The sequence below is a fragment of the Artibeus jamaicensis genome, unplaced genomic scaffold (assembly GCF_021234435.1).
Source record: "Artibeus jamaicensis isolate MK-2021 breed Jamaican fruit bat unplaced genomic scaffold, CSHL_Jam_final scaffold_1019, whole genome shotgun sequence".
NCBI lineage: Eukaryota > Metazoa > Chordata > Mammalia > Chiroptera > Phyllostomidae > Artibeus > Artibeus jamaicensis.
In genome coordinates, this window is record NW_026522025.1 from 845898 (window position 1) to 870503 (window position 24606).

General features: G+C 39.8%; 1 protein-coding gene across 1 annotated transcript in view; it reads right to left on the reverse strand.

Moving 5' to 3' along the window:
- The window catches only part of LOC119040203 (AGBL carboxypeptidase 4), a 1071017-nt gene that overhangs the window by 446750 nt on the left and 599661 nt on the right, over nt 1–24606 (reverse strand). The window contains exon 5 of the mRNA XM_037133086.2: nt 5077–5293. Coding sequence (XP_036988981.2) covers nt 5077–5293 — 217 coding nt within the window. The remainder of the gene's footprint in view (nt 1–5076; nt 5294–24606) is intronic.

Genomic DNA, 24606 nt, shown 5'->3' on the forward strand with positions numbered 1-24606 from the left:
TTTCATTATAAGAACACAAATAACCCAATTTGTTTAAATGGGCAAAAGATTTAAATGGACACTTCATCAAAGAAAATATACAAATGGAAAATAAGCACATGATAATCAACATAATTAGTCTTTAAAGCAATAAGAATTAAAACCACAATGAGATACTACTACACACCCACTAAAATGGCTGCAATAAAAATATATAGATAATTCCAAGGAAGCACATAGTGAAACTATGACCCTCTCCTATACTGCTGGTAGGGATGTAAAATGGCACTACTAACTTAGGACACAGTTTGACAGGTTTTTTTTTTTAAGTTGAAAATTAATTTACTATATGCCCCAATGATTCTACTCTAGAAATCTACCAGGAGAAATGTAACCACATGTACACTTAAAGATATGTATATGAATGTTCATGACAACATTGTGCATAATAGTCCCAAAATGGAAACAATCCCAGTGTCTGTCAACTGGAGAACAGATAAACAAACTGTGGTATATCTTTTCAATAGAATACTGTTCAGCTCTAAAAATGGATGAACTGTTACAGATTTATATCACAACATGGATGGATCTCAAAAATATGCTAAGTGCAAATGTGACTGCACAGTATATAGTTTCATTTATATGAAATGTTCAGAATTGGCAAATTTACAGTGTCAGAGAGCAGAAAGTAGTTGTCTAGGGAGTAGAAGTGGGGATTACCAAGGGAATTGGGGGGTGATAAATATGTTCTAAACTTGAATCATGGCAATAGTTGTAAAACTATCTATTTACTAAAAGTCACAGAATTAAACCTTAGCAATGGGTGAATTTTATGGTATGTGAATTATACTTCAACAGAGGTGCTAAAACAAGAAAAATGATGTATTTATTTTAAATGTAGGATTGTGGCTTTGATGCATGTATAGAGGGATTTTGTTTGGTGGGGTTAGAAGAGGTCATTGCTGAATGAAAACATAAAATGCCATTAGTATGTAATTAGTAGCAATGGCAGCAATATCCCTGGTGATGAATAGTTTCAGCACTAGAAATTCAAAATCTTGCTTATTGCTGGATCTTCCTAAGATCAAGATGCTGGCATGTTTAGCCTTCTCACTTGTAATTATCCTCCCTCCAAATTCAAATAAGGATTAACTAATTATAGTGGTGTCTTCAGACACAACCACATCAAACGCCCTGGTAACCAAGAATTGTCCTGTCTGCAAAAGTATCTGTTTTGAGGCCCAGAATACAGGGACTGAGCCAACCCACAGAGCTCCCCTAACCTCGTTTAGCCAGCACAGGTACACACTGCATTTCCATTAACTTTATTTTCTTAAGATGCTGCTTTAATTAAGATAATCCTTTTCTTACATAGACACCGTGGGTCTCGGTAGGTCCAACACAGAAAGTAGCAGTGGATCTATCAAAGCACCAGGACACAGTGTTAGAAGCCATGGGTTTCAATCTTGGCCTTGACATGAACTAGCCTTGTGTCTTTATCCAGGTAACTTAACTTTTTAGCCTCAGATTATTTAATCCCCAAACTGGGATAACCCTGCCTATTCCATAAAACTGTTGAGAAAAATAAGAAAAACAGCATGTATAAAGTACCTGACCCAGCACCTCCATGTTGAATCTGAATAAAGGATACAGCCGCAACTTCTTGGCATGACAATCAAGGCTCTCCAGAGCTTGGCCCCAACTTTCCCATCTATCTTAATCTTCCAGTAGGAAGGCGCCCCATTCCAATCAAATCAGACTTCTAAACAACCATCACCATGCAACGACTCAGGCTGTCTCCTGCTACCTTCTCCCCTACTGTATTCAGTAATCCTACTCACCTCTCAACCCTCAGCTTAAAGCCCATCTTCTCCATGATGTTTAGTCTGACCATTAATTCCTTAAACAACTCATGAGAGCCTTAACTATACACTTTAAAAATATTATATCTGTTTGAACACATCTTACTTCCTCTGATATAGAATGCACTCCTGGAAGTACACCAAGACTTATGTACCTCATGACATATCCCCACAGGGCCTCTCACAGGTTCTCACAGGGATCTCAGATTTTTTAACTCAGGAATTGCTCAAAAAATAATTAAGAAACCCCTATTCAAGTCCAACTTTCTCATTTTATAGACGGAAACACTCATTCCCAGACAGGGGAAGTAACATCAAGGCCATCCAAGTGGTTTGGCATTAGTGCTGGAGGCAGAGCTCAGGTCCCCCGGAGTAGAGACCAAAGGCTGTCCTCTGATACAGTTCTCCTCCATATGTTCCAGGCAACCAACTTTTAGCAGGAAACACGTCGTCACCCAGAATGAAAACTTTACTTCTCATCCTCCCTTTAGTTAAATGTGGATAAAAGTAAAAGTGCCACATAACTGCATCTTCTCTTTTCTCCCCCTACCTCCTTCATCCTGCTGCCTGGAACACAGATGAGATGGTGCAATTCCACATTGAATCAAGAGACCGAGGGCCACAACCCAGAGACGGCAGAGCAGAAAGCTGCAGGAAACTGACACCCTAAGGGCTTTGAGGAGCAGAGCCAGTATACCAGCTCTGGATTGCCTACATTTAGATTTTTACACAGAAGGAAAATAAACTTCTATCTTATTTATATTGCTGTTATTTTAGATACGCATTTGAATATTATTGGCAGCTTAATTTATCCTATTATCCCTCCCATCAGCTTTTTGATGCTCTTAGTTCTTCCCATTGCCTCTAGACATACATCTTAAGACATTCTTTCATTCATTCAATAATTCACTAGATAGCCATTCAATGTGCATATACATTCTGTCTGGCATAAATCAAATGGGGGCTACAGTGCACACAGGAATGGAATGTACAGGTCCTCTACTTAAAAGTCATGGATATTGAATGAATTTCTCACTCTCTTACTTCATATTACAATTCATGTGTCTGGCTAAGTTACATCTCAGAATTTCTCTGACAATCCTATCTCAAATAACCTCACTGTTTCCAATAATATAGTGTTGACCAGACCATTTGTGCTTAATGTATTCTATTTCCCTCTCTACATTCACTCTCTACCCTTATCCACTGTTTTCTTTGTGTAGGGAGGCTTATTTGTATGGGTTTTCATTGCCCTCTGATTGCTGCTTGGGTTGGTCACGAAGAACACCCGGAAAGAGATCAGAGAGAAGTAAGAGAATGAGCTCTATGTATTTATTTTTCTCAGCTTCTTCCCTGTGGGGTCATTTCAGGCTAACTTTATTCCACAATTGAAGGTCACTGTTCCACTCAAGGTTGCCACTACATAGCTCTTTACATTGTGTTCTGGTAACCATTCCTTCCCTTCACACCCTTTGAGCTGTTACTAGCCCCAGGGAAGTGCACTATACCCTGTGGTTTCCATACACACTGCACACACCTTGTAAACAGCCCATTTATTAAGCCTTCCTCAAATTACCCTAATGTGAGGCTGCCATCTGTTTCCTGCTAGCATGCTGGCTGATACAACATGTGTCCCAGTTTTCAGTTCAAAATGTAGGAGCTAGATACACGCGGCACCCATCAGAAGCACTGTTAAGAAGGGGGATAGAGCAGAGAGAAGATATGTAGCAAAATTTAGTGTATAGAGACTCTTGGCCTATAAGATAGTATTGTGACCACTAGCTTTGGAGTCAAGATTTGGCTCTCATGTACCTGAACCATTCACAAGTCCTCTTTATTTCTCTCTTTTTGGAGGTATCCTGGACTAAACTCTATGTATTTTAAGCAGTCTGGTCTTGAAAACTTTTATTTAGAAGTAGGACCCATTACTAGGTGGAATCCACAGTTGCTAGGCAGAGTCCATTTCCCCACCAATACATAAAGGAACTCAAGTATAGTATTTTCTGCAAATTCCACCAGTATCTTCACTTAGGGTCTTTAAAGTGCTCAATATACCTATTTCAGAGGCACAATCCACCGTTCTTAAAGAGTGAACATAAAACCAAATTATCACCTGCTTATCCTTTACTAGTAACCAAACTATCACTGACTATAGAGAATAAAACCTATGCATCCAATGTGAAGAACAATTCAGATCCTGGGTTGTGCAGTGTAGGAAAGAGGAAAGGAGAAAAGGAAAGTGTTGGTAGACAGAACAACGCACCCCACTAAATGTCCAGGTCCAAATCCCTAGAACCTGTCAGTGTGTTACCTTACATGAGAAAAGGGACTTCACAGACATGATTAAGTTAAAGATATTGAGATGGAGATACTGTACTGGATCATCTGGGTGAGCCCGAGCCCAACATAATCACAAGGGTCCTTACAAGTAGAGGAGGGAGGCAGAAGATTTGGTGTCAAAGTGATGTAGCATGAAAAAGATATAACCAGCCAATACGTGGCTTTGAAGATGGAAGGGACCCACAAGCCAAAGAATGCAAGCAGCTTCTAGAAGCTAGAAAAGGCAGGGAAATGAATTATCCCCAAGAGTCTGCAGAAGGAATGCAGACCTGCTAATATCCTGATTTTAGGCCAGTGAGACCAGGTTTAGACTTCTCCTGAACTGTAAGATACTAAATTTGTGTTGTTTTAAGCTACCAAGTTTATGGGTACCAAATTTGTTGTATTAGCAATAGAAAACTGATACACAGTGTAAGACTGAAAGGTCCAGACCCAGGGAACTAAACCAGGGGAAGGAAGAAAGGTTAAAAACTGATGGATGGCAGAGTCAGAACACCTCGTGGGCAGCACATCCAAACTCCGTACCACTTGCTCACCTGCACTGCGGGCAAATTAAATTCACTAAAAAACAAACCTACTCTTAATTTCAGAAGCTCACTTTCATAAAATGCTTCCATGCCTTTTGTGACACCCAGTAGACACCTTTTCTTTTCTCTCAAGTGTTTTTGGAAATTAGCAGAATTTCTGTGCTTTGCTACAGAGCTTTATCAGCTTCATTCAGAAAGATAAACATCTGTTATATCTTATTCTGTGACTTCTTGGAAGCCATATTACAGCAAAGAATTACACATTAAAAACAATAATTTCCAAAAGTCTACAAAGCACCAGTACCCATTATTTGCATTCTATGAAAACCCATCGCTAAGCCCCCATGGATGTTCTGAATGGGCCTTACCACGCTCTGACCCAGCTTCTCCCGAAAGAAATAATCCATGTTCCTCTTTTGCAGGCTGTCAAGGTAATGCTGAAAGCGAGTGTATGTGTATGGGTAGCAGTAAGCAAACTGGTAAATATCTTCTTCCCGGTCAAAACAAAATGCAAAGGACATCACATAATTCTTCCTATGGTCCGGGCAGCGGTAGTAGTAAACATTTTTAGGTGGCAGCCTTTGCCTGAAAGATACAAAGAAAGAAATTGGGGCATATCAGATAGCCATTGAAGCTTCAAAAGGTGGTAAACAGAAATAGATAGATACCCAGGAGAAACTGTAACATCAAGAACCCTGGGTGCGAGCCAGGGACAATAACATGTATCATTTACCATCAAAAAGAGACAGGAGTCTGGTAGTGCTTTGTTCAAATTCCAGCCCTACCCTTTATCAACTGCTTGGACAATGCAACACTAAACAAAGATGAACAAGTTTTACTTATTGTTTATTCTTATTTTGAACACTGAGTATATGCCCAGGCATTATGCTAGATTCTTGATGTGTAATAGTAAATAAGATAGGCAAGATGCTATTCTCCTGGAGTATATATTGTAGCAGGGAAACAGTCAATAAATTATTAAAAATTAATATACAATATAGTAATGGCCTCTCGAAATGCTTAAAGAGTGCGATATTACAGTGACATAAATAGGGGAATGCCTACTTTTCTTGGGGAAGTCAAGTTTTTGTGTTACAAGACTAATTTAGACCTATATTAAAAGAATGTGCATTGTGAATATTCAAGGGAAGAAAGAATATTCAACACTTTTTAGATTTTTACTATTATTAGATTATTAATAGATTACTACTATTAATTTATAGATTACTATTATTTTTCTGCAGAACATTTCATGAAACTGATTTTCCACAGAAGCATTTTCAGAAATACTGCTTAAAAATACGCTGTGCTGGCAATTTTGCTGAGCCGCCATGCTCATTCTCCAACAAGGAACACTAAACCACGTCTGTGAGAAAAGGCAAAACATTCCAGTCATAGTTCCTAACGCCCTTACATTCACCCACGCCACAGGTTCGCAGCACCCTGCCCTGCTGTTTACTATCCAGACCATTGACGCTTACAGAGAAAGCCTCTCATTTCTGTCTCTTCAAATCCTGTTAATCGTACAAAACCCATATCAAAGTGTGCATTTTTGAAAACATGATCATTCATTGACAATTTCAGGGCACTTTAACTCCCACATTCTGTAGTAACTTGCTTTTGTTTTTTATTGTTGTTCAGTTACAGTTGTCCCCATTTTCCCTACATTACTCTCTCCCTACCCTACCCACCCCCACCTCCCACCCTCAATCCTCACCTCCAGGTGTTTTTATCCATGGGTCCTTCATACATGTTCCTTGATGACCCTTCCCCTCCTTTCCCCATTATAACCCTTCCCTGTCCCCTCTGGTTACTGTCAATTTGTTCTTTATTTCTATGTTTCTGGTTCTAATTTGCTCACTTGTTTATTTTGTTGATTAGGTTCCACTTGCAGGTGAAATCATGTGGTATTTGTCTTTTGCCACCTGGCTTATTTCACTTAGCATAATGCTCTCCAGTCCCATGTGTGCTGTTGTGAAGGGTAAAATTTCCTTGTTTCTGCTGCACTGTATTTCATTCTGTAAATGTACCATGGTTTTTTGGTCCACTAATTTACAGATGGACATTTAGGCTGTTTCCAGCATTTGGCTATTGTAAATTGTGCTGTAAATGGTGAATATTGGTATGCAAATGTTCTTTTGAATTGGTGTTTCTGGGTTCTTAGGGTATAATCCCAGCAGTGGAATTGCTGGGACAAAAGGCAGTCCCATTTTAGAGTTTTTTGAGGAAATTCCATACTGTTTTCCATAGTAGCTGCACCAGTCTGCATTCCCACCAACACTGCACTAGGGTTCCCTTTTCTCAACAACCTCGCCAGCACTTGTTGTTTGTTGCTTTGGTTATGATGGCCATTCTGATTGGTGTGAAGTAAGTATCTCATTGTGGATTTAATCTGCATCTCTTTGACAGCTAGTGATGCTGAGATTCCTTTCATGTTTCTGGGCCCTCTGTATGTTCTCCTTGGAGAAGTGTCTGTTCAGGTTCTTTACCCATTTTTTAATTGGTTTGACTGTCTTCCTGGTGCGGAGTCATGTGAACTCTTTATATATTTTGGAGATCAAACTCTTGTCTGAGGTATCATTGGTGATTATGTTTTCTCATATTGTTTGTTCCCTTTTCATTTTGCTGATGTTTTCTTTAACCGCGCAGAAACCATGCAGAACTTGCTTTTTAAATGAACACTTTCTAAGTCTTACCCATTTGTATGAGTTTGGAAGCTTCTTAGGGCAAATATGTTTCTGAAGGTTCTGGCAATAGTGGCCAGAGGATGTAAGGTCCACCTTTACTGGCTTGGCATTCAACTAAGAAGCCAAGGGGCACAGAAACACGTGGAGGAAAATGTGAGGAGGAGGGCTGTCAGAGATGAGGTTGAGAAAAACAAGAATGGTGCTGGGTCCAGGGGGGCAGTCTGAAGAAAATTGTTAAGGCCTCCAAGATCATTATAACATGCCCTTAGTTTATTGCAGAATCTTGTTTCTACCTCGGCATCTTTCTGAAACTGTCTAAATAGCCAAGGTGGGAGGTGAGGCTGGGGGCTTCCTGGGGAAGAGCAGAGGGTACATGACACTGATGCTATAACACAGAGTGGCTTGTGTTGCTTTTCTCTATCCCTGGGTGTTCTGAATCCCACCTGAACATTTTCAGTGTAATGTGGAGAGGGGAAAAGACAAAAGAAAAAAGAGAAAAAGAAGGAAAGGAAAGGCTGAGAGAAAAGAGAAAGAGTTGAATGGACAGTACATACCTGGGGATCATTCTGTACCTGGTTTAACACAAAGAGCTACTCTGTCAGTGAAGGTATTGTTATTCCACCTGAAGAAGTGGTTATGGCAGTTCATAAAAGTTAAAGAGCTTCTTCATGGTCTCAAACAAGTAAATGACAAAGCTGGGATTCAAATTTTCTCTATCTGATTCCAAGTTCAGTACTTATAACACTTCTCCATGGTCCCTCTTGATAAACTATGGGCTCCTGGAGTTCCAGTTTTAAGTGTATCGAAGGCCAGGGGGCAAGAAAGGACAAGTAAAATGTCAGGATGGCAAGAAATTGATCATGGCTAAAGCACAAAGGGTGAGAAGGGGGATGTGTCTGAAGAGAAGGCAGAAACCTGATTCTAAAGGGACTATATAAACCATGTTGAAAAATTTAAACTTTATTCTGAGGTCACAGGCTATGTTTCAAGTAAATGAAAGCAGTAAGGCACCGTGATTGTACCAGTCCAAAGCCTAGATGAGAGTGGTCAGGAGGAGGACAGGGTGGAAAAAACAAGACAGATTTTGACTACTAGAGAATAGTGGATGAAGTGATGGGTCATGGAGTCTACGATGGGCAAAAACCTGAAAATGCTGAGATGGACAGGACATAGAGAGAACAGCATAAGTGACAGAGGAACAGGACCTTTCCTTGGAAAGTCAGTGGCAGTACCAAAGGCTGTCTAGGGTGTTAGGCCCATCAACAGAGGCCATTTGCTTCCTACTCCCAAAGACTGGAGGAACAGGCATGCAAGTAGCAACAGTCCTCTTTAATATACAGATAACTTTAAGAAAACCTCCCTAGCCACACCTTCTTTCTAATGAGATTGCTACTCCAAACCTTCCTGTATTGAAATTTTGGAGATACCAGTGATAAGATAGAGCAACAATGGCCTGGAAGGTGTGCAGGGCAAGAAGACGAAAGGCATCCCCTTTTGGTTCTTCTGTACACGACGGAGTGCAAGAGAATCAGCAGCTCACACAGGAAGAAACAGCCTCCAGGATAGTATAGCTTTAGTTTTTGTCTTGTTCAGCAATTTTTTAAGTATCATGTACCAAGAATGATACTTGGTTAAAACAGAGGAAAAGGAAGCAGTGAGCTGAAAGACTGAAGATCCCGGTGAGGTTATTAACCATAACCTCAAAGGAGAAAGTGGAAAGCTTTGGATACAGAAGGAAGCAGTGGGAAACCAAGAGAGAGAAGGGACCATTGCAGGGATGAGAGTATAGAGAGAATAGATAATGGTCTATATTTGTGATGCGCTTGAACATGCAGGAATGTGAGGCTGGTAGAATAAGCTAGTTTCAGGGTTCCAGACTTGTATTCAGGAAGACTGCCAGTGAAAGTGGTCTTAAGGTGTCCAGACGAGGGTCTATAATAGTCACTTCAGGCCCTGACTCAGAGGTCTGAGTCTGAGTCTCCTAGCGTACCAAGTGAGTGTGTCTTCACCCACAAGTGATTCCTACAGTCAAAGAATCCCTCAGGTTATGATTTTGATGTTTTCAAGTCTTCATTTACTAGTATATCCAATCAGGTCCCATGCTTTAAACCCAATCACCACAGCTTTCTCTGATTCTAGCCAAGTTTAGCAACTTGACTCTGACAGCCTACTGTCTCCACCAAATTTGATTATGTACTACCAGGAGAATTCATCTAATGCCTGCAGCTGTCCCAGCTCCTCCCTTGAGTGGGTTGGATGCCTAACCCAATTTGCAGACAAAGTGAAGGTAATGGGCCCTGGGTAATCATTCAAGAGGCTGAGATGCTGCTCAGGGCTTAGATTTTCCAGACTCTGCTACTGATACAAACAAAAATCTATTTGAGAAGGACTCAGGAGGATAAATCCATGAGGTCTTTCAAGTAATGCAAAGAATAAAGGAAGAGAGGGCTGGGAGTATGTGGGAGAAAAGTGTCTCTCATTTGGAGTGTACTTCTGGTTTTTCTCTTATTTTTGCTTATTATGTTAAATGTTTTATATGCATTATCATCTAATCATCACAACAACCCTATGAGCTATGGTCTAGTATCATCCTTTTAACATAGACGAGAAAACTGAAGCTCAGAGAGGTAAAAATTTCTCTAAGTTTGCAAAGTCAGTAAGCAGCAGATTCTGTATCAGACACAGACTAGTGTAACTCCAAAGTCTGTGCTCATAGTCATTATCGTATCTTGCCACCTACCTTTCTCTTCATGCCCCCCCCCAAGTATAACATTACTTCTGCTTCCAGAAAAATTTGATCTCACAGTACTCTCTCTGAAAACTCTTCAAACATCTCCAATCCCTCACATTTCAGTTTGGCTCACAACACTCCTCAAGATCACTCTGTAATTCCAACATCATCAGCCATTTCTTTCTCCTTGTACCCTGTATGAGGAGTGACTCATATATTTATTCATATGAGCAACTTACATGTTCCTAACACAATTTTTGGTCATACCTCCAATACCGCTGCATCTTTGTATTTAGTTTTTCTCCCCATAGCCTCCCTCTCCTGCCATCTTAACTACTTGGTAAACTCTGACTCACAGATGTGGCATATTATACATTGCCAAGAAAGGTTTGAATATTTTTTAAATGAATTCATAAACAAAATAATGTATAAATGCCTATCCTTTAACATACCTCCTCTGAAGCCTTCTCTGACTACTCGTTCTTTATTAATTTTTCTCTACTTTAGTATAGGATATTTAAAACAAGTTTTATCACCTGGTTTGTCTCTTAACAATGGGCAACAATAGTACATGGAAATTTCTTCAAAGAAGAAGTAGGATTCTTGAAGATGGGATAAGTGTCACATTTTTCTCCTCTCACTAGAAATGGTACAAAGAAACATCAAATAATACTTGCTTATTTTACAAAGCAATGATAAAAGGAAAAGAACACTCATGTCCAAAGATAAATAGTAGGCACCATAGGAAGGTAAATTTTAGCTCAGTATAAAGACTCTGTAACATTTCGTTGAAGGGAAAAAAGAAAGGCCCACATTACAGGGGACTACAAGTTTGGGAAGCTAAGGGAGCCCTTAAAGAAGTTCCTGTGCTTGATGTTAAGTTACAGAAAGCAGCCTTCTGATTTCATTTAACACAGATAGTCTGAGATACCAATGGGAACAATAAAACAATGATAATAATAATTATTATAATACTAACTCCTGATACGTATATATTATTGACCATATGCTAGACCATTCTAAACTCTTTATAGCGTATTAGCTCCTTTAACTCTCACAGCAATCCTCTGAAGTTTCCTATCCCAATGACAGGAAAAATGGAGGTAGTGTAGGGTCAAAGGTGCGTGACTCCCCAGAAGACTCCAGAAAGAAGAGAGTCTATAATGCCTGATCTTGCCAGAGAAGCAAGAAGATTATAAGAGTTGTGTGTTCTCAGAACTCAGAGACTGAAGGTTGATCCAGTTCTTGGAATAAGCCCTCATCCTGGTGACTGAAGAGGACATCCACATGTGTGAGGGAGACCTATGACGCACATCCTCAGATTCAGCCGTGTGTGTACACATGGGTGAGTGAGCACACACACGTGCAAGTACATACTCAACACATTAACAATCATAGAATATATACCTTTCTATTATAGCTTCTATTATACTGATTTGACTACATGCCTTTCTCCACCATTAGACTGAGCCTTGCTTGAGAGCAGGGTTCATTTACTGTTCATCTTTGGTTCTGCAGGATCTACACAGGGCCTTGCATAAAGGAAGTGCCCCCCAAATGATTATGAATTGGGTAAATTAATATACTTGTGAGGGAAATTTAAGAGATTAACAAACAAAATAATTTCAGCCACACCAACCAATATATACATAGATTGTATGCTCTCCAAGTGAAGCTGTGAGTCATGCCCTGAATACATTATTTTCTCCAAAACCTCCCTGCCTTTTTACATGTTGGTCTGTCTGTCTTAATTGCCTTTCCCATGCTTTTCTACATAGTGAATTCCTATGCAGACAAGTGAGGCCCAGCTCACATGAAATTTCTTCTTTGAAGCCTTTGTGAGCAACTCCGGGATGAACTAATTGCTCTAAATACTAATTGCAGACACTGCTGTGTTTCTGATTCATCTCAAAATCGGTAGCATTTAGCACAGTGCTTGGCCCTGAAGAGGAGCTCAAAGCATGTTTGTTGAATGAATGACTGAATTTAGAACTGAATGAATGAATGATTCCTTTCCATTTGCCATCCTCTCTGCCTTCTCTCCAAAATGTCAGTCAAATCCCCAGTGCATTGTTTTGGAGGTTATGTGAGCACAGAGGAAAAGCAGCCCAAGACCTAAACGAGTACATTGGCTCTCTAAAACAGCAGCATTCCCCAGCTCTGCTCAGGAGCCCTGAAAGTCAGAAGCCCTCATTTCCTCTCTAATCAGGCAGAAAACATGGATATGGATAAAATGAATTCCAACCCCAGAGACTTCTTTGACAGTAGACACAAACTTTTATTCAAATTATCAGAAAGGGAACTAACAAAGAATCTATCTTTTTAGGCAGTAACTCCTAAAGGAGGTATGCAAAACAAAGTCACTCAGACATTTCCATAAGCAGTAACATATGTAAGCACCTGCTGTATGCCAATAATGTGCTTCTTATTTGATGTGCTCTATGGTATGACTGATAAACACATACTCTTCTCATCACACCAAGGCTATGTAATCTGATGTTCACTCAACAACTGCAATTGCAGAAACATTTTCTTGGTTCCTCTACTTTGTATACCTGGAGATAGGAAGCAAACTGGCATCTGGTTTCACAAGTATATTTGAAATGAGGTAAGATTTTAATTCCTCTTCCCTCCATTAGGCATGGTTTGTCACCTATGCCAATACATGGCCTCTAGTTGATATCTGGCTGGAACAACACAGACCATCACCTGGTTTGAGCCCATGGACTCCTCCTTTTCTTCTATGGCATCTGGCACAGCCAGGAAGCTGCCATGTGTGCCCACATTATAAACCCACCCTCCCTGGGCAAGCAGGATCTGCTCCTAATTCCAATCCTATCCTCCCCCAAAGGATTATGGTAGGGCTCCTGTCACCAGTATAACTATTCTTATCTTTCTCCTCACTTTGTCACAGCTAATCTCTTGGTGAGTCACCAGGAAGGGGAGAGAGTAAGGGAGTGCTCAGATGTGGGCAACACATTTTTACACCCGGTGTCTAATAAGATTACCATCTTATCAGGCTGATGGGCACAAGTGGTGGGAGGAGAGAGATAGTGCCTCCTATTGCCAGGGAGTTTTTGATAACAAAAAGATACTGCTTGATTTCTGAATTAACCTTTTTGTCCTACACATTGTATTGTTTATTTTTCAGGGTTTATTTTATGTGTAGGATTTTTTTTTTGGTGTCTGCCTTCTGGAGAAGGACACCTACACACTGTGGCAGCAGCTGCTTCTATTAATTTCAAGCCATTAAAAAAATTAAAATTAAACCCAATTACTTTGGCTGGTTTAGAGCTGGGGAATAGCTGAGACTGATTATTCCCCCTGGTCATGAACAGCAACAATATTCCTGCCTACGTGCGTGCGGCTGCTGGCAGAATGCTAATGTAGGCAGAAACTCCAGGGAGAGGCTCTCGACACAAGGAAAGACTAGAAGTCATGTACTCTGTCTTCTCCAATCCAGATTCCTGAGAAGCAGCAAGAAGAAAACACTGGACGAGAAATAGGAGTTGGGTTATAATCCAAGCTGTACTTCTTGGGCAGGACTCTTTCCTTTTTGCTGCCTCTGGGTAAAATGTGGTTACAGAAATGTGTGTCTTTCTTACGGTTGTCATAACTCTTAGATGCAAAGATCTGTGTTTTCAAAACTAGAATTTGCTAGGATCTAGGATAGCTTAAGAGGAAGTATCAGAATGCTGGTGCTCTGGGATGGGGTGGCAGGCGTCAGCTGCAATAGTTCAGATTTGCACTGAACTTTCGTATCCAAGTGCTGTGTCATGAATGGAATAATATAATAAAGGTTGAAGCTCTGAAGTGGCGAGACTGAAATCTCCTTGTAGTCCTCCTGCATAGAGCCTAGTGTAAAGAAGGCATTCCATAAATATTTTGACTGACCGAGTAAATAAGTCAAACAGAGCTGGGGTTTGATTGAATAGACAGATCTGCATTCAATTCCAGCTTTGGATGCCTTGACAGCTAAGGCAGGAAAGGGGAAGTGGGTGAAGGGATTGATCAAAAATGACTCATGGACAAAGACAACAGTGTGGTGATTGTGGAGTGAGAGGGCGGTATAAGGGAACTACATGGTAATGGGAAAATACAATAAAAAAAGAAATGTAGTTATTGTACAGTAGAAAGAATGTGGGCTTGGCCTCTAATCCAATTCCCTTACTGGTAAGTCATGTAGCCTTGAGTCTGGGTTTCCAGATCTATAAAATGAAAACAGTATCTAGCTCATGGATTTGTTCTAAAAATTAGAGATGAGATTACAACCTGAAACAAAATAGATCATAATGGTAACCATGATTATCACCATGCTCTGTGTAATGGATAGGTGGCATCATACTACCTCTTAGTCCAGAACAATGAATTCCAAATTTATACTACGTGTACTTAGGATATAAGCTGGCAGAGCAAGTAGGGTAGGGGAAAAGAAAAAAGTGACAAGGAATGAGAAACCATTTAAATACACAGTCATGAAAGAAAATCAATGATAACCTTGTTTTCTCTTCCTGACCTTTCCCAGACCCAGTGCAACCAATACTCCCCTTTCAAGGAGACGTGCTCTCTGATAGAACTAAGTCTGTCCATCCAGACACAAAAAGGCAGTTAACTCCTGCCAGTCCCAGATGGTGGTGGGGGAAGTATCCAAAGGTGCTGCCCTACAGCCGCTTGCTGTGCTAGCCAGTCCTGCAGTAGCCCATGCAGCAACTCACCAGACTCATCGCGATTCCAGGCTACTAGTTGGTAGGATCAATAGGAAACGGGGAAAACTAGGTGAATGGGTGGTCTGTTTAAGAAACAGAGATTGAGCAGTCCTGCCTTTAGGAGGTAGTCTGATTGCTCTTGGCATATTTATCCTATGGTGTAAATCTAAAATTATTTATTTTATTTTGGTTACATTTTACAAAAAACATACTGCAATAAACTATCAACTAGCTCAAATGCAAAAGTGCATGTTTTAGGAAACTTAAGTACTAACTTTCTATTTCTCAGTGATGAACATGTACCTTGTATAAAATGTTTCTCAGTATTTATGATCCTCTGAAGTCGGTGTACTGATAACATGACCATAAAAAACCAGAAGACACAAATCTGCTAAATAAACATCAGCATCTACTTGATTTAACAGTTATTTTAAGAAAACTTATGCCCAAAGGCTATAATTTACACATGTAAAAGAAGCACAGGAGAAAAATGATTGAAATATTTTAGAATAGTCATGTACTCTAAGTGAAAAGCCACACTTCAGAGTGATGTGTAGTATCACTTGTTATGTAGAGTACATGACTGTTCCTCTAATATAATTTCAATGATTTTTTAAGCCTCGCCCAAGGACTTTTTTTTTCAATGCTCTTAGAGAAGAAAGGAGAGAGAGAAACACCAATGTGAGAGAGAAGCATCAATCGGTCCTCTCCTGCACACACTTGAATCAGGGATCATTTGTGCCTGGACCAGGGACTGAACCCACAACTCAGGTATGTGTTTCCACTGGAAATTGAACCTGCAGCCCTTTGGTTACAGGATGATGCTCCAACCAACTGAGCCACACCAGCCAGGGCTATTTTCAGTTCCAAGTTTTCTTATATATAAAGTGGTAGCTGATAATGTTTCTTTTCCTATTAGAAGAACTAAAATCAGTACTGTTAATCAGTGTCATCAGATGTTTCAAATAGAAAATAATTTAACTTAATTCCAATACAATTCAATTACTTTCACCCAGCTCATGGATTAATAGTTGAGCTTTTATAAATTCATTCTGTTGAAGGTAAAATACTCCCTTAGTGGTAATAATGCTGATAATTCAGTTTTAAAAAGTTTCAATATTAACATTAAAATTATTTGGTTTTTGTTATTATAATATAAATACAAATTTTGGTAAAAGCAACATACTCATTAAATCAGTAATCCTATAGAGTAGAAATTTATTTTAAAGTGGTTGGGGGTATCCATATCAATTATAACACATTCAAAGAAACTTTTATTTTCTACCTTCACAACAGGAGTCATAGTTCTCAAAATTTACACAAAGTAAGAGAACTATACAATTTTTTATAAAGTCAATGCTAAACCATATGCAAAAAAATATTTTTATGTTTCAGGAAGGCAGACCAAGTATATTTTCTTTATGATCTGTCATCAATGGGATTTTAGAGATTTTGAGCCTTTAATAAGCTGCTTTGTTAATCAACGTTGATTTTGCTTTTGTTGTTACTGTTTTGTTGTTGTTAATGAGATCCCTAAATTTTGTTAACGAGACCTCTAAAAATAAAATTTTGGTTGCATTTTCTTCAAAATCAATGGGAAATCTTTAATCAAATATTCAACAAATGAAGCACCAAAGCACTTCAGCTTTTAAAGCCTATCTCAAATTGCAATTATTGAAAGCAAAGCTTACAAGCAAGAAGACATGGCATTTATCTCTACAAAAGCAAGGGAGGAACTGCACAAATTAAATGATGAAAGCACGACTGGATACAAGATTTAACTTTGAAATTCAATGACTCTACCTTGGGATATTTTCTTTTTGTTCACCAATGAATAGCCCAGCGTCTGACACAGTACCTGACACGTGGTAGACTCACAGTGGATGTCTGTGACATGAACAGAGTGAATATATACAGATGAGGAGATGAGGACAGAGAGGTATGAAGGCTGATTGTCAGTGGTCTGCTTGGGACAAGAAGTTCTAAAGCCACAAATGGCTAGAGGGTTCCCAGCGGAGCTGGAGCAGGAGAGGGTACTGTGATAGGGGAGTTTCTAAGCTGTCCTGAGACTTCTCGGGAGCTTCACACAGCACTTCTTTCAGAGAAAAGAAAAAGACGTTAATTGTCCAGACAAAGCCTCTGTCTTCTCTCTTCTCCCACATGATGTAGTACCCTGGTTTGTTTCTGGAGCCGTTGACACTCAGCCCTACCATGTGAGGTGAACACGGTGAGGTCTTCCAGACTAGATGTAGAGCATGGACTGCTTCACTAAGCAGTAGGACTCTCATCATAATGGCACCCCACATCAGAGCAGTTACAGACTCTGCACTCACTGAGTGGAGTACTACAAGCTAGGAGTGACCAAGGCTGAGATGGAGCACTTAGCAGTAGACAAAAAATACAGGGAAACAGGACTGCCTGGAGCATTGTCTGGCTTGTCACAGCCTCCCCACCCTCAACCTGTCCATCAAACCCTAGCACAGGGAGTACCTGCTCATTAAGTGAAATAAACTGAGACCCCAGGGGGAAAGACTGAGCAATAGATCACAAGAGGAGATTTAAGTGGCCAAGAGTTCAAGAAAGCTAGGAAATGGCCTAAATTCCAGGTTACCAGATATAAGGAGCTTAGCCAAAAAATCAAAGTAAGAAATGATTTGGTCTAAACACTAGGTTTCCACATTCAAAATAATAGGGGCTAAGGGACAATGATGTTGGAGCCATGACAGTGTCAGCAGCTAAGGAAGGAGACTGCCAAGGAGAAAAATAAGGAGGGTCAGAGGGCATGGGTAGTGAATAACTTTCAGCTCTCTGGGGCAGAAAGTCTCAAGTGGATGAAGACGTGATCAGAATCAGTGAAAAGGAGGAGAGCACGATTCCTTAGCAGAGATGATGTACGTACCAGGTTCCAAGCTAGGCCTCATGGAAATGATTCTTTCCTACTAGTTAGTATTACAAAGGGACTCAGAAATAAGATCTACCTTGCCAGGAATGAGAGACTGGTATGAATACATGGGGAGTAGAATGGGAATCTTGAAGGACATTCCCTCAGCTATCAGTCTCCAGACAGTGGATGAGGAAGCCAGGCCAGGCCATCGCTCCATATGAAAAGGGATAATGATTTGATGACCTACGGATGCCTGAGGAGTGGCAACCTGTGAGGTGTGGGATTGGAGCTGGAAAGGCAAAGCACAAACTGAAAAACAAAGACTGGGATATGGCACGAGTCTGGGAAGGCCAGATACAGAGAAGGGCAGGCACGCCTCATGGCACCGATAAAAACACTGCAGTCGGGTGGCAGCTGGAAAACCCAACAGGATGAATTTAGCAATCGGCATCAGGCTATCAGGGTCACACACAGGAGCCAGAGGAAAAGGTAAAGCAAAGATCCATCATCCTGGATAGGCAGCCAGTCAGGTCAGGACATAGATGTGATTCTGGGAACAAATGCTGAGATTGGGAGAAAATTTCATTTTTTTACTAGCACCTCTTACCCGCTATCTGCAAGATAGGACTGAGCTCACTCCATGGCTAGGGCTAAGTCAACAGGTGAGCTGAGTTGTCAGATCACAGGAGCTTACTAGCAAGTGCCTACTATGTCTAGAGTTACTTACCTTTAGTCTCACTTCCTATGGCAAATCCTCTCTCCCCCTCCCTTCTGTAGGTCCCCTCCCTCCCCTCTGTGATGCTTGTACTACCCTATGTTAACATGCATCATACTTTATTATAGGTTAATATCACTCTTCCTCCTTCCATTAGAGTGAAGCCATGTCTTTATTTGTACATCATAAAACCCTAGTGGTTAGCCCACATCTGGCACACAGTAATAACTAAAGAAATAATTTTTATTGAATGAATGGGTGAGTAAAGGAGAGAGTAAATAAGTCAGGGAATAGCAAAAGATGAGGTCAAAAAGGTAGAATGGAGCCAGATCATATAGCACCTACAAGCCATGTTGTGGAGTAAAGACTGACCTGAAAAGAAGTGAAGAACCATTCATGGATTCTAAGTATTTTCTCAAGTGACTGCCTATACTCAAAGGCCATTGGCTTCTAAGGGGGCACTGGCTATGCTCATTAGGTTATCCCCTCACAAAGTAACCAGTGAAAATGCTGATTCACAGGAGTGGGCTCAACATTTTGGTCTTTATCACATGAAAGATGGTGTCTAAGTCAATTTCCCAGTGCCGACCATCTGCCTGAGAATGGCACTGTTCCCTTTCTACACCACTGATCGTCACAGTTAAAAAGTAATGTGTAAGAGTTTTCATACTTCGGTGGACTTCTTAATCTTAGAAACTCTGAACTCAGGTATTTTACAACCTCCCAGTTTTCAGGGTTATTGTGCTAATTACAATAATAACATGGACTCAATAAAGAGCTTTTGGTCATTGAAAAGAGTAAATGAACTCTGCAAGTCATCCATCAGCTTCCTAAAGTTTGGGAACCAGAAGCATAGGACAGAACATTTTTTATTTTCTTCCAATAAGAAAATCTTTCAGAGATTTTCTTTGTAGTCTACCTGGGAGGTCTATAAACCTTTTACACTGACACAGCTATACACTTTTATAGAGAGATGGGACTCCAGGGAGCATCTAGTCCAGTGTCTTCCATTTTTTAGTTTTTTCAAAAGTGCTTTCTTCAGAAGAAAGCAAGCAGAGAAGCACAATGTATACAAATGAAAGAGATAAACAGAATTCAGATGGTAAGAAACAGGGTAAAGAAGGGTTGGGCTTAATCTGATTCAACCTTTTCATTTTACAAACGAAGCACAGAAAATGAAATGATTGGTCCGAAAACCACACTGGTGGTGAGAGAGAGAGAGAGCGAGTGAGAGCGCAAGCTGGGAACTGCTCTTCTAATTATTTGTTTTGTTCATTCATCAAACAATTATTTATAAAGTGTGGTTCTTGATGCTGAAGATAAATTAGTATAAATAGCAAAGTTTCTGTTTTTATGGGAGAGAACACATAGACAAATACATATAATATGTCAGGCAGTGATAAACGCTATGAAGAAAAAAAGCCTAAGGGAATAGAAAGTAAAGGAGAGTTGATAAGTTTGTTATACAAGGTTGTCAAGGAAGACCTTTCTGATGAGGTAATATCTAAATAAAGTGAAAGGGTGGGGGAGAGTGTTGCAGGCAAAGGGAACAGCAGTGCTAGTAATGTCTCCCTGCATCTTCTGCTCCTCCAGGGTACAGCACCTACTAGGTGCCAGGAATTGCATTAGTCCCTTTACATGCATGAAGGCTGGAGTGTTTAATGAGAATGCAGATTTTAGAGACAAACTGACCTGGCTTGGGATTCTGGTTTTGCCAGTCAATTGCCCTATCTTCTTTTACATTCAATTTTCTGATCTTTTAAAAATGGGAATCATATTCCTTGCAGATTTTTTCCAAAGATCTAATAAGAAAATAAACGTAAAGTTCCTGACCTATACTGGTCCTCTACAATGTGAGTATTATCTACTTTACTTTATTTGGATAAAGGGTTCTTGTTGTAGTGGGCATTATTTAATTTTAACTGCTCAGGATCTATTTCTTCTTCACAAGTGCAAACTATTTCCTATACTCAAAGGAGTCCTTACTCATTGAGTATAGCTTAGTGGAGTCATAAGGAAAGGCCTTGCTGTCCCATGCCAAAGACCATAACCCTGTCTGGGCTGATCGGATATGACCTCTGCGGAATCTGAACCTTGAATAGAGAGGAAATAATGAAAGACTTTGTGTTGCTATGTGTCCTGACCAGACTGTTCTACTCAAAGGTCACTTTTGTGGCTTCCTCTCACTGGTGCCAAAGCTCTTCACTTCTTGTGCACCCTCAAGTCCAGGTCTCTCTCCACCTCCCATTAATTCTATGACTCCCCAATATCCTTCAAATGCATTTCCTTTTGCCCAAGTTAAACAGAATAGATTTTTATTTTTAGTAACTGAAGAAACTGTATTTCATACACTTATACATAATCAATGTACCTGGAGACAATGAAAACATCACCAAACTAGGCTACATTTGCCTTCTACAAGGAGACTAAATGGTAATGGAAAAATACAATAAAATTTAAAATAATACAAAAAAGAAGAAAAGAATTTGAAATACATATATGATCTTTGCAACTCATTTACCTCTCTGAGAAGCAATTTCTCCAACTAAAAAACAAGAAGATTAAATTAAAAACAAAACAATATTAAACTAGCTTATCCTCAAAAGATCTTTATGAAGCTGACATTCTAGGATTCCAAAGTCTATGAGGTTATGACTCTAAGAATTTCATTATAATGTTATCAGTTTTATAAGGTATCTTTAAAGCTTTAACCAAAGGCCAAACAAGAAAACTTTTTCAGATTATTCTGAAATCCTACTATGTAAGCACCTGCCTGTTTCACCTCTTTGTAGGGGTAGCTCAGACATTCAGCTGCTTCTTGGGTTGAATAAGAAATAAGAGTGGTAGGGGAGATGTAGTGGGTTCACCAAAAGATATCATTTAGGATCACACAGCTAGTCAGGGCTTGAACTCTGGAGGGTAACACTGCACTGCACAGAACACTGCTCTACTAAGTAATGTGGACAATCGCAGGAGACACAGGTGGGGTAATCAGGGGAGGATTCCTGAAGAGGGTGGCTTCAAACTGAATCTTGACAGTGGGTTAAAAGGCAGTTTCTTGGAGGAAAGATTTCTCAGACAGATGGAGTGTATTTGACAAAGGCTAGAGATGAGGGTATGTGAGATGTATTCAAGGTAACTAGACCATGTAGCTGAAGCACAGGTTTTCTGTGGGAATAATCAGTGAGGAGTCTGAAGAGGAGATGGTACCCAGTTATAGGGAATGATGGGACATTATCAATCAAATGTATTATACATTTGTTCTACTTTTCTCTAAGTAACTTTTCCTGCATTGCATCTGCACCCTCTGCCTTGACTACCATGGTGCTGAGGGAGGGAGAAGACTCAGGTAGTGTTATCAGATGCCACATGGTGGACCTCAGAGCAGTCTCAGCTAAAATGGGAGAAATGGGTACATTTCTTTTCCAGGCAGGGCTATGGATCAGCAGCCAGCTTCATATTCAAAACTCTCACGACTAACCCCATCCTTTCTGAGAGAGTTCTAGCAGGAATCTTGAGCTAGGTCTGATTTGGGGGAGGACGTGGGACGGTGGTAGTGTGAAAAGAGGAGGCTGGGACAGTAGAGTGGACAGGGAGGCCAGGAAGTTCTTCTGAAGCTGGTTTTCTGTCTTGAAGCCTAAGTCTGAGAAAGCCTAAGACTGCAAGCTGACAAGTTATTGCAATAAGGTAAAAAAAGAAGTGAAAAAAAATAATCCCTTAAGGTGAAAACAGAGGTGATGGGATCAAGAGGCAAAAGGAAAGAGAGAGGCCTTAATGGAAGATTTATTAGAGAGCATGGCTTGCACCAGTCCCAGAGGCAGGAATGACTTGGAAAATAAATTCAGCAATGGTTCCTGTCCTTTTGGGCTGAGACCTTATAAAATGTGTTATTTCTCAAAAATGAGTCCCAGTCCACCCCCAGGCTTCTCACTTGCCAAAGATGGATTCCCAGCACTGTGAATGGGTATTTGGGGGAGTAAGAATAGGAGTGGCAACTTTGCTTTTCCTGGCTTAGTTGTTTTGTTTTTGTTTTTTCAGAAATAGCATCTCTAATCACTTGAAAACCAGTCAGAAGGTAGCTGTACCAGTGTCCATTTCAGTGGGAGCAGTAAAAATCTTGGCTGATCAAAAGTGCTTTTGCATGCCCAACTGCAGGCCGCTGCAGGCTGCATTTGTGTAGCCCAAAGCCCACAGACGCAGAAAAGAGAGCTGCTCCCCTGACTCTGAGGGTCGTATGCCACACCTGGCTACTTCCAATTTTAAAATCTGGTTAATCCTCAATTTTCTTAGAAAAAGACTTAGTAAAAGCAAACCTTAAGCACACATTCAGCACCTTCTCTGTGTGAGCAGTTTTCTAAGTATAAAAAATGTACAGATAACTAAGATAGAACTCTTTCTATACCAAGACATTCAGTCTTGCAAGAAATATAGATACCCTGCAACAATAAAAAGTGTTCTGAGTGCTGTGTTTAGAGGTGTGTGTACATGTTATGGGACCAAAGAGAAATCATGCATGACATAACATGGCAGGTCATCCAGATGCATTTGAGCTGGGTCTGGACAGATGGATGGTTAAGAGCTCAACAAGAGATGAAGGGATGATGAAAAACTTTCTCAGCAGAGAACAGCATAAGAAGACAGAGTTGGACTTTTTATAATGCTTAAGGGAACAGGTTTTTGTTTTTGTTTTTGTTTTTGCATTTAATAAATTTTAATTTTATTTTCAATTACACTTGACATACACTATTGTATTAGTTTCAGGTGTACAACACAGTGAATAGACATTTCTATACCTTATGAAGTGATTACCTCAATAAGTTTGGTATCCATCTGACACCACAGTTATTATAATATTGTTGATCATATTTCCTATGCTGTACTTTACATCCCTGTGACTGTTTCTATAACTGTCAATTTCTACTTCTGAATCCCTTTCTCCCCCAACCCCTCTCCCATCTGGCTATCACCAATCTGTTCTCTGTATCTATGAGTTTGTTTCTGTTTTGCTTGTTCATTTATTTTGTTATTTAGATTCCACATGAGTGGAATCATATGATATTTGTCTTTGTCTGTCCTTCACTGACCATAATACCCTCTAGGTCCATCCATGTTGGTACAAATAGATAAATTTTACTCTTTTGTGTGGCTGAGTAATATTCCATTTTATATATATATATATATATATATGCCACTTTTTCTGCAATCCTCTATCAAGGTTGCTTTTGCATCTGATATACTGTAAATAATGTTGAAATAAACATAGGGGTGCAAATGTCTTTTCAAAGTAGTGTTTTGGATTTCTTCAGAGAATTCACAGAAGCAGAACTGCTGGATCATAGGATAGTTCCATGTTTTATTTTTTGAGGAACCTCCATACTTTCTTCTGTAGTGGTTGTACTAATTTACATTTCCATCAGCAGTGCACTAGGATTCCCTTTTCTCCACATCCTCATCAACACTTGTTATTTGTTGATTTATTGATAATAGCCATTCTGATAGGTGTGAGATGATATTGGTTTTGATTTGAATTTTGCAGATGATTAGTAATGTTGAGGATCTTTTTATATGTCTTCTGTTTGCCATCTGCATGACCTCTTTGGAGAACTGTGTATTCATGACCTCTGCCACTTTTTAATCAATTTTTTGATGTCGAACTGTATGAGTTCTTTATGTTTTGGATATTAATCCATTACTAGATACATAATTTGCAAGTATCTTCTTCCATTCAGTAGGTTGCCTTTTTGTTTTGTTGATGGTATCCTCTGTGATATGAAAGATTTTTAGTTTGATGTATTTAATATTAGATCTTTACACACACATGCTTAAAAACTTCTACTGCACATAAAAAAGGTTAAGCTCATCACCATAAGGCCACCTCTACCTACTTTATATTTGGCATTGCTTTCTTTCTTTCCTCCTCTTTTCTAACCCCATGAACCTTCTTCTATCTCTTCTTCAAATGCATCATGTTGATTCTTATCCCAAGGCCTTTCATTCGCTGTTTCCTCTCTCTCAAATGCTCATCCCTCAACTCCTTATCTTTTGGATCTTATTCCAGATGGTACCCCTGCAAGAAGTGTTTCTGGCCACTGAATTTAGATTAGACCCCTCGCTGCAGTTACTCTTTCATCCCCCTATTTTATTTTCTTCACAGCACATTCCACAATCTGAAATT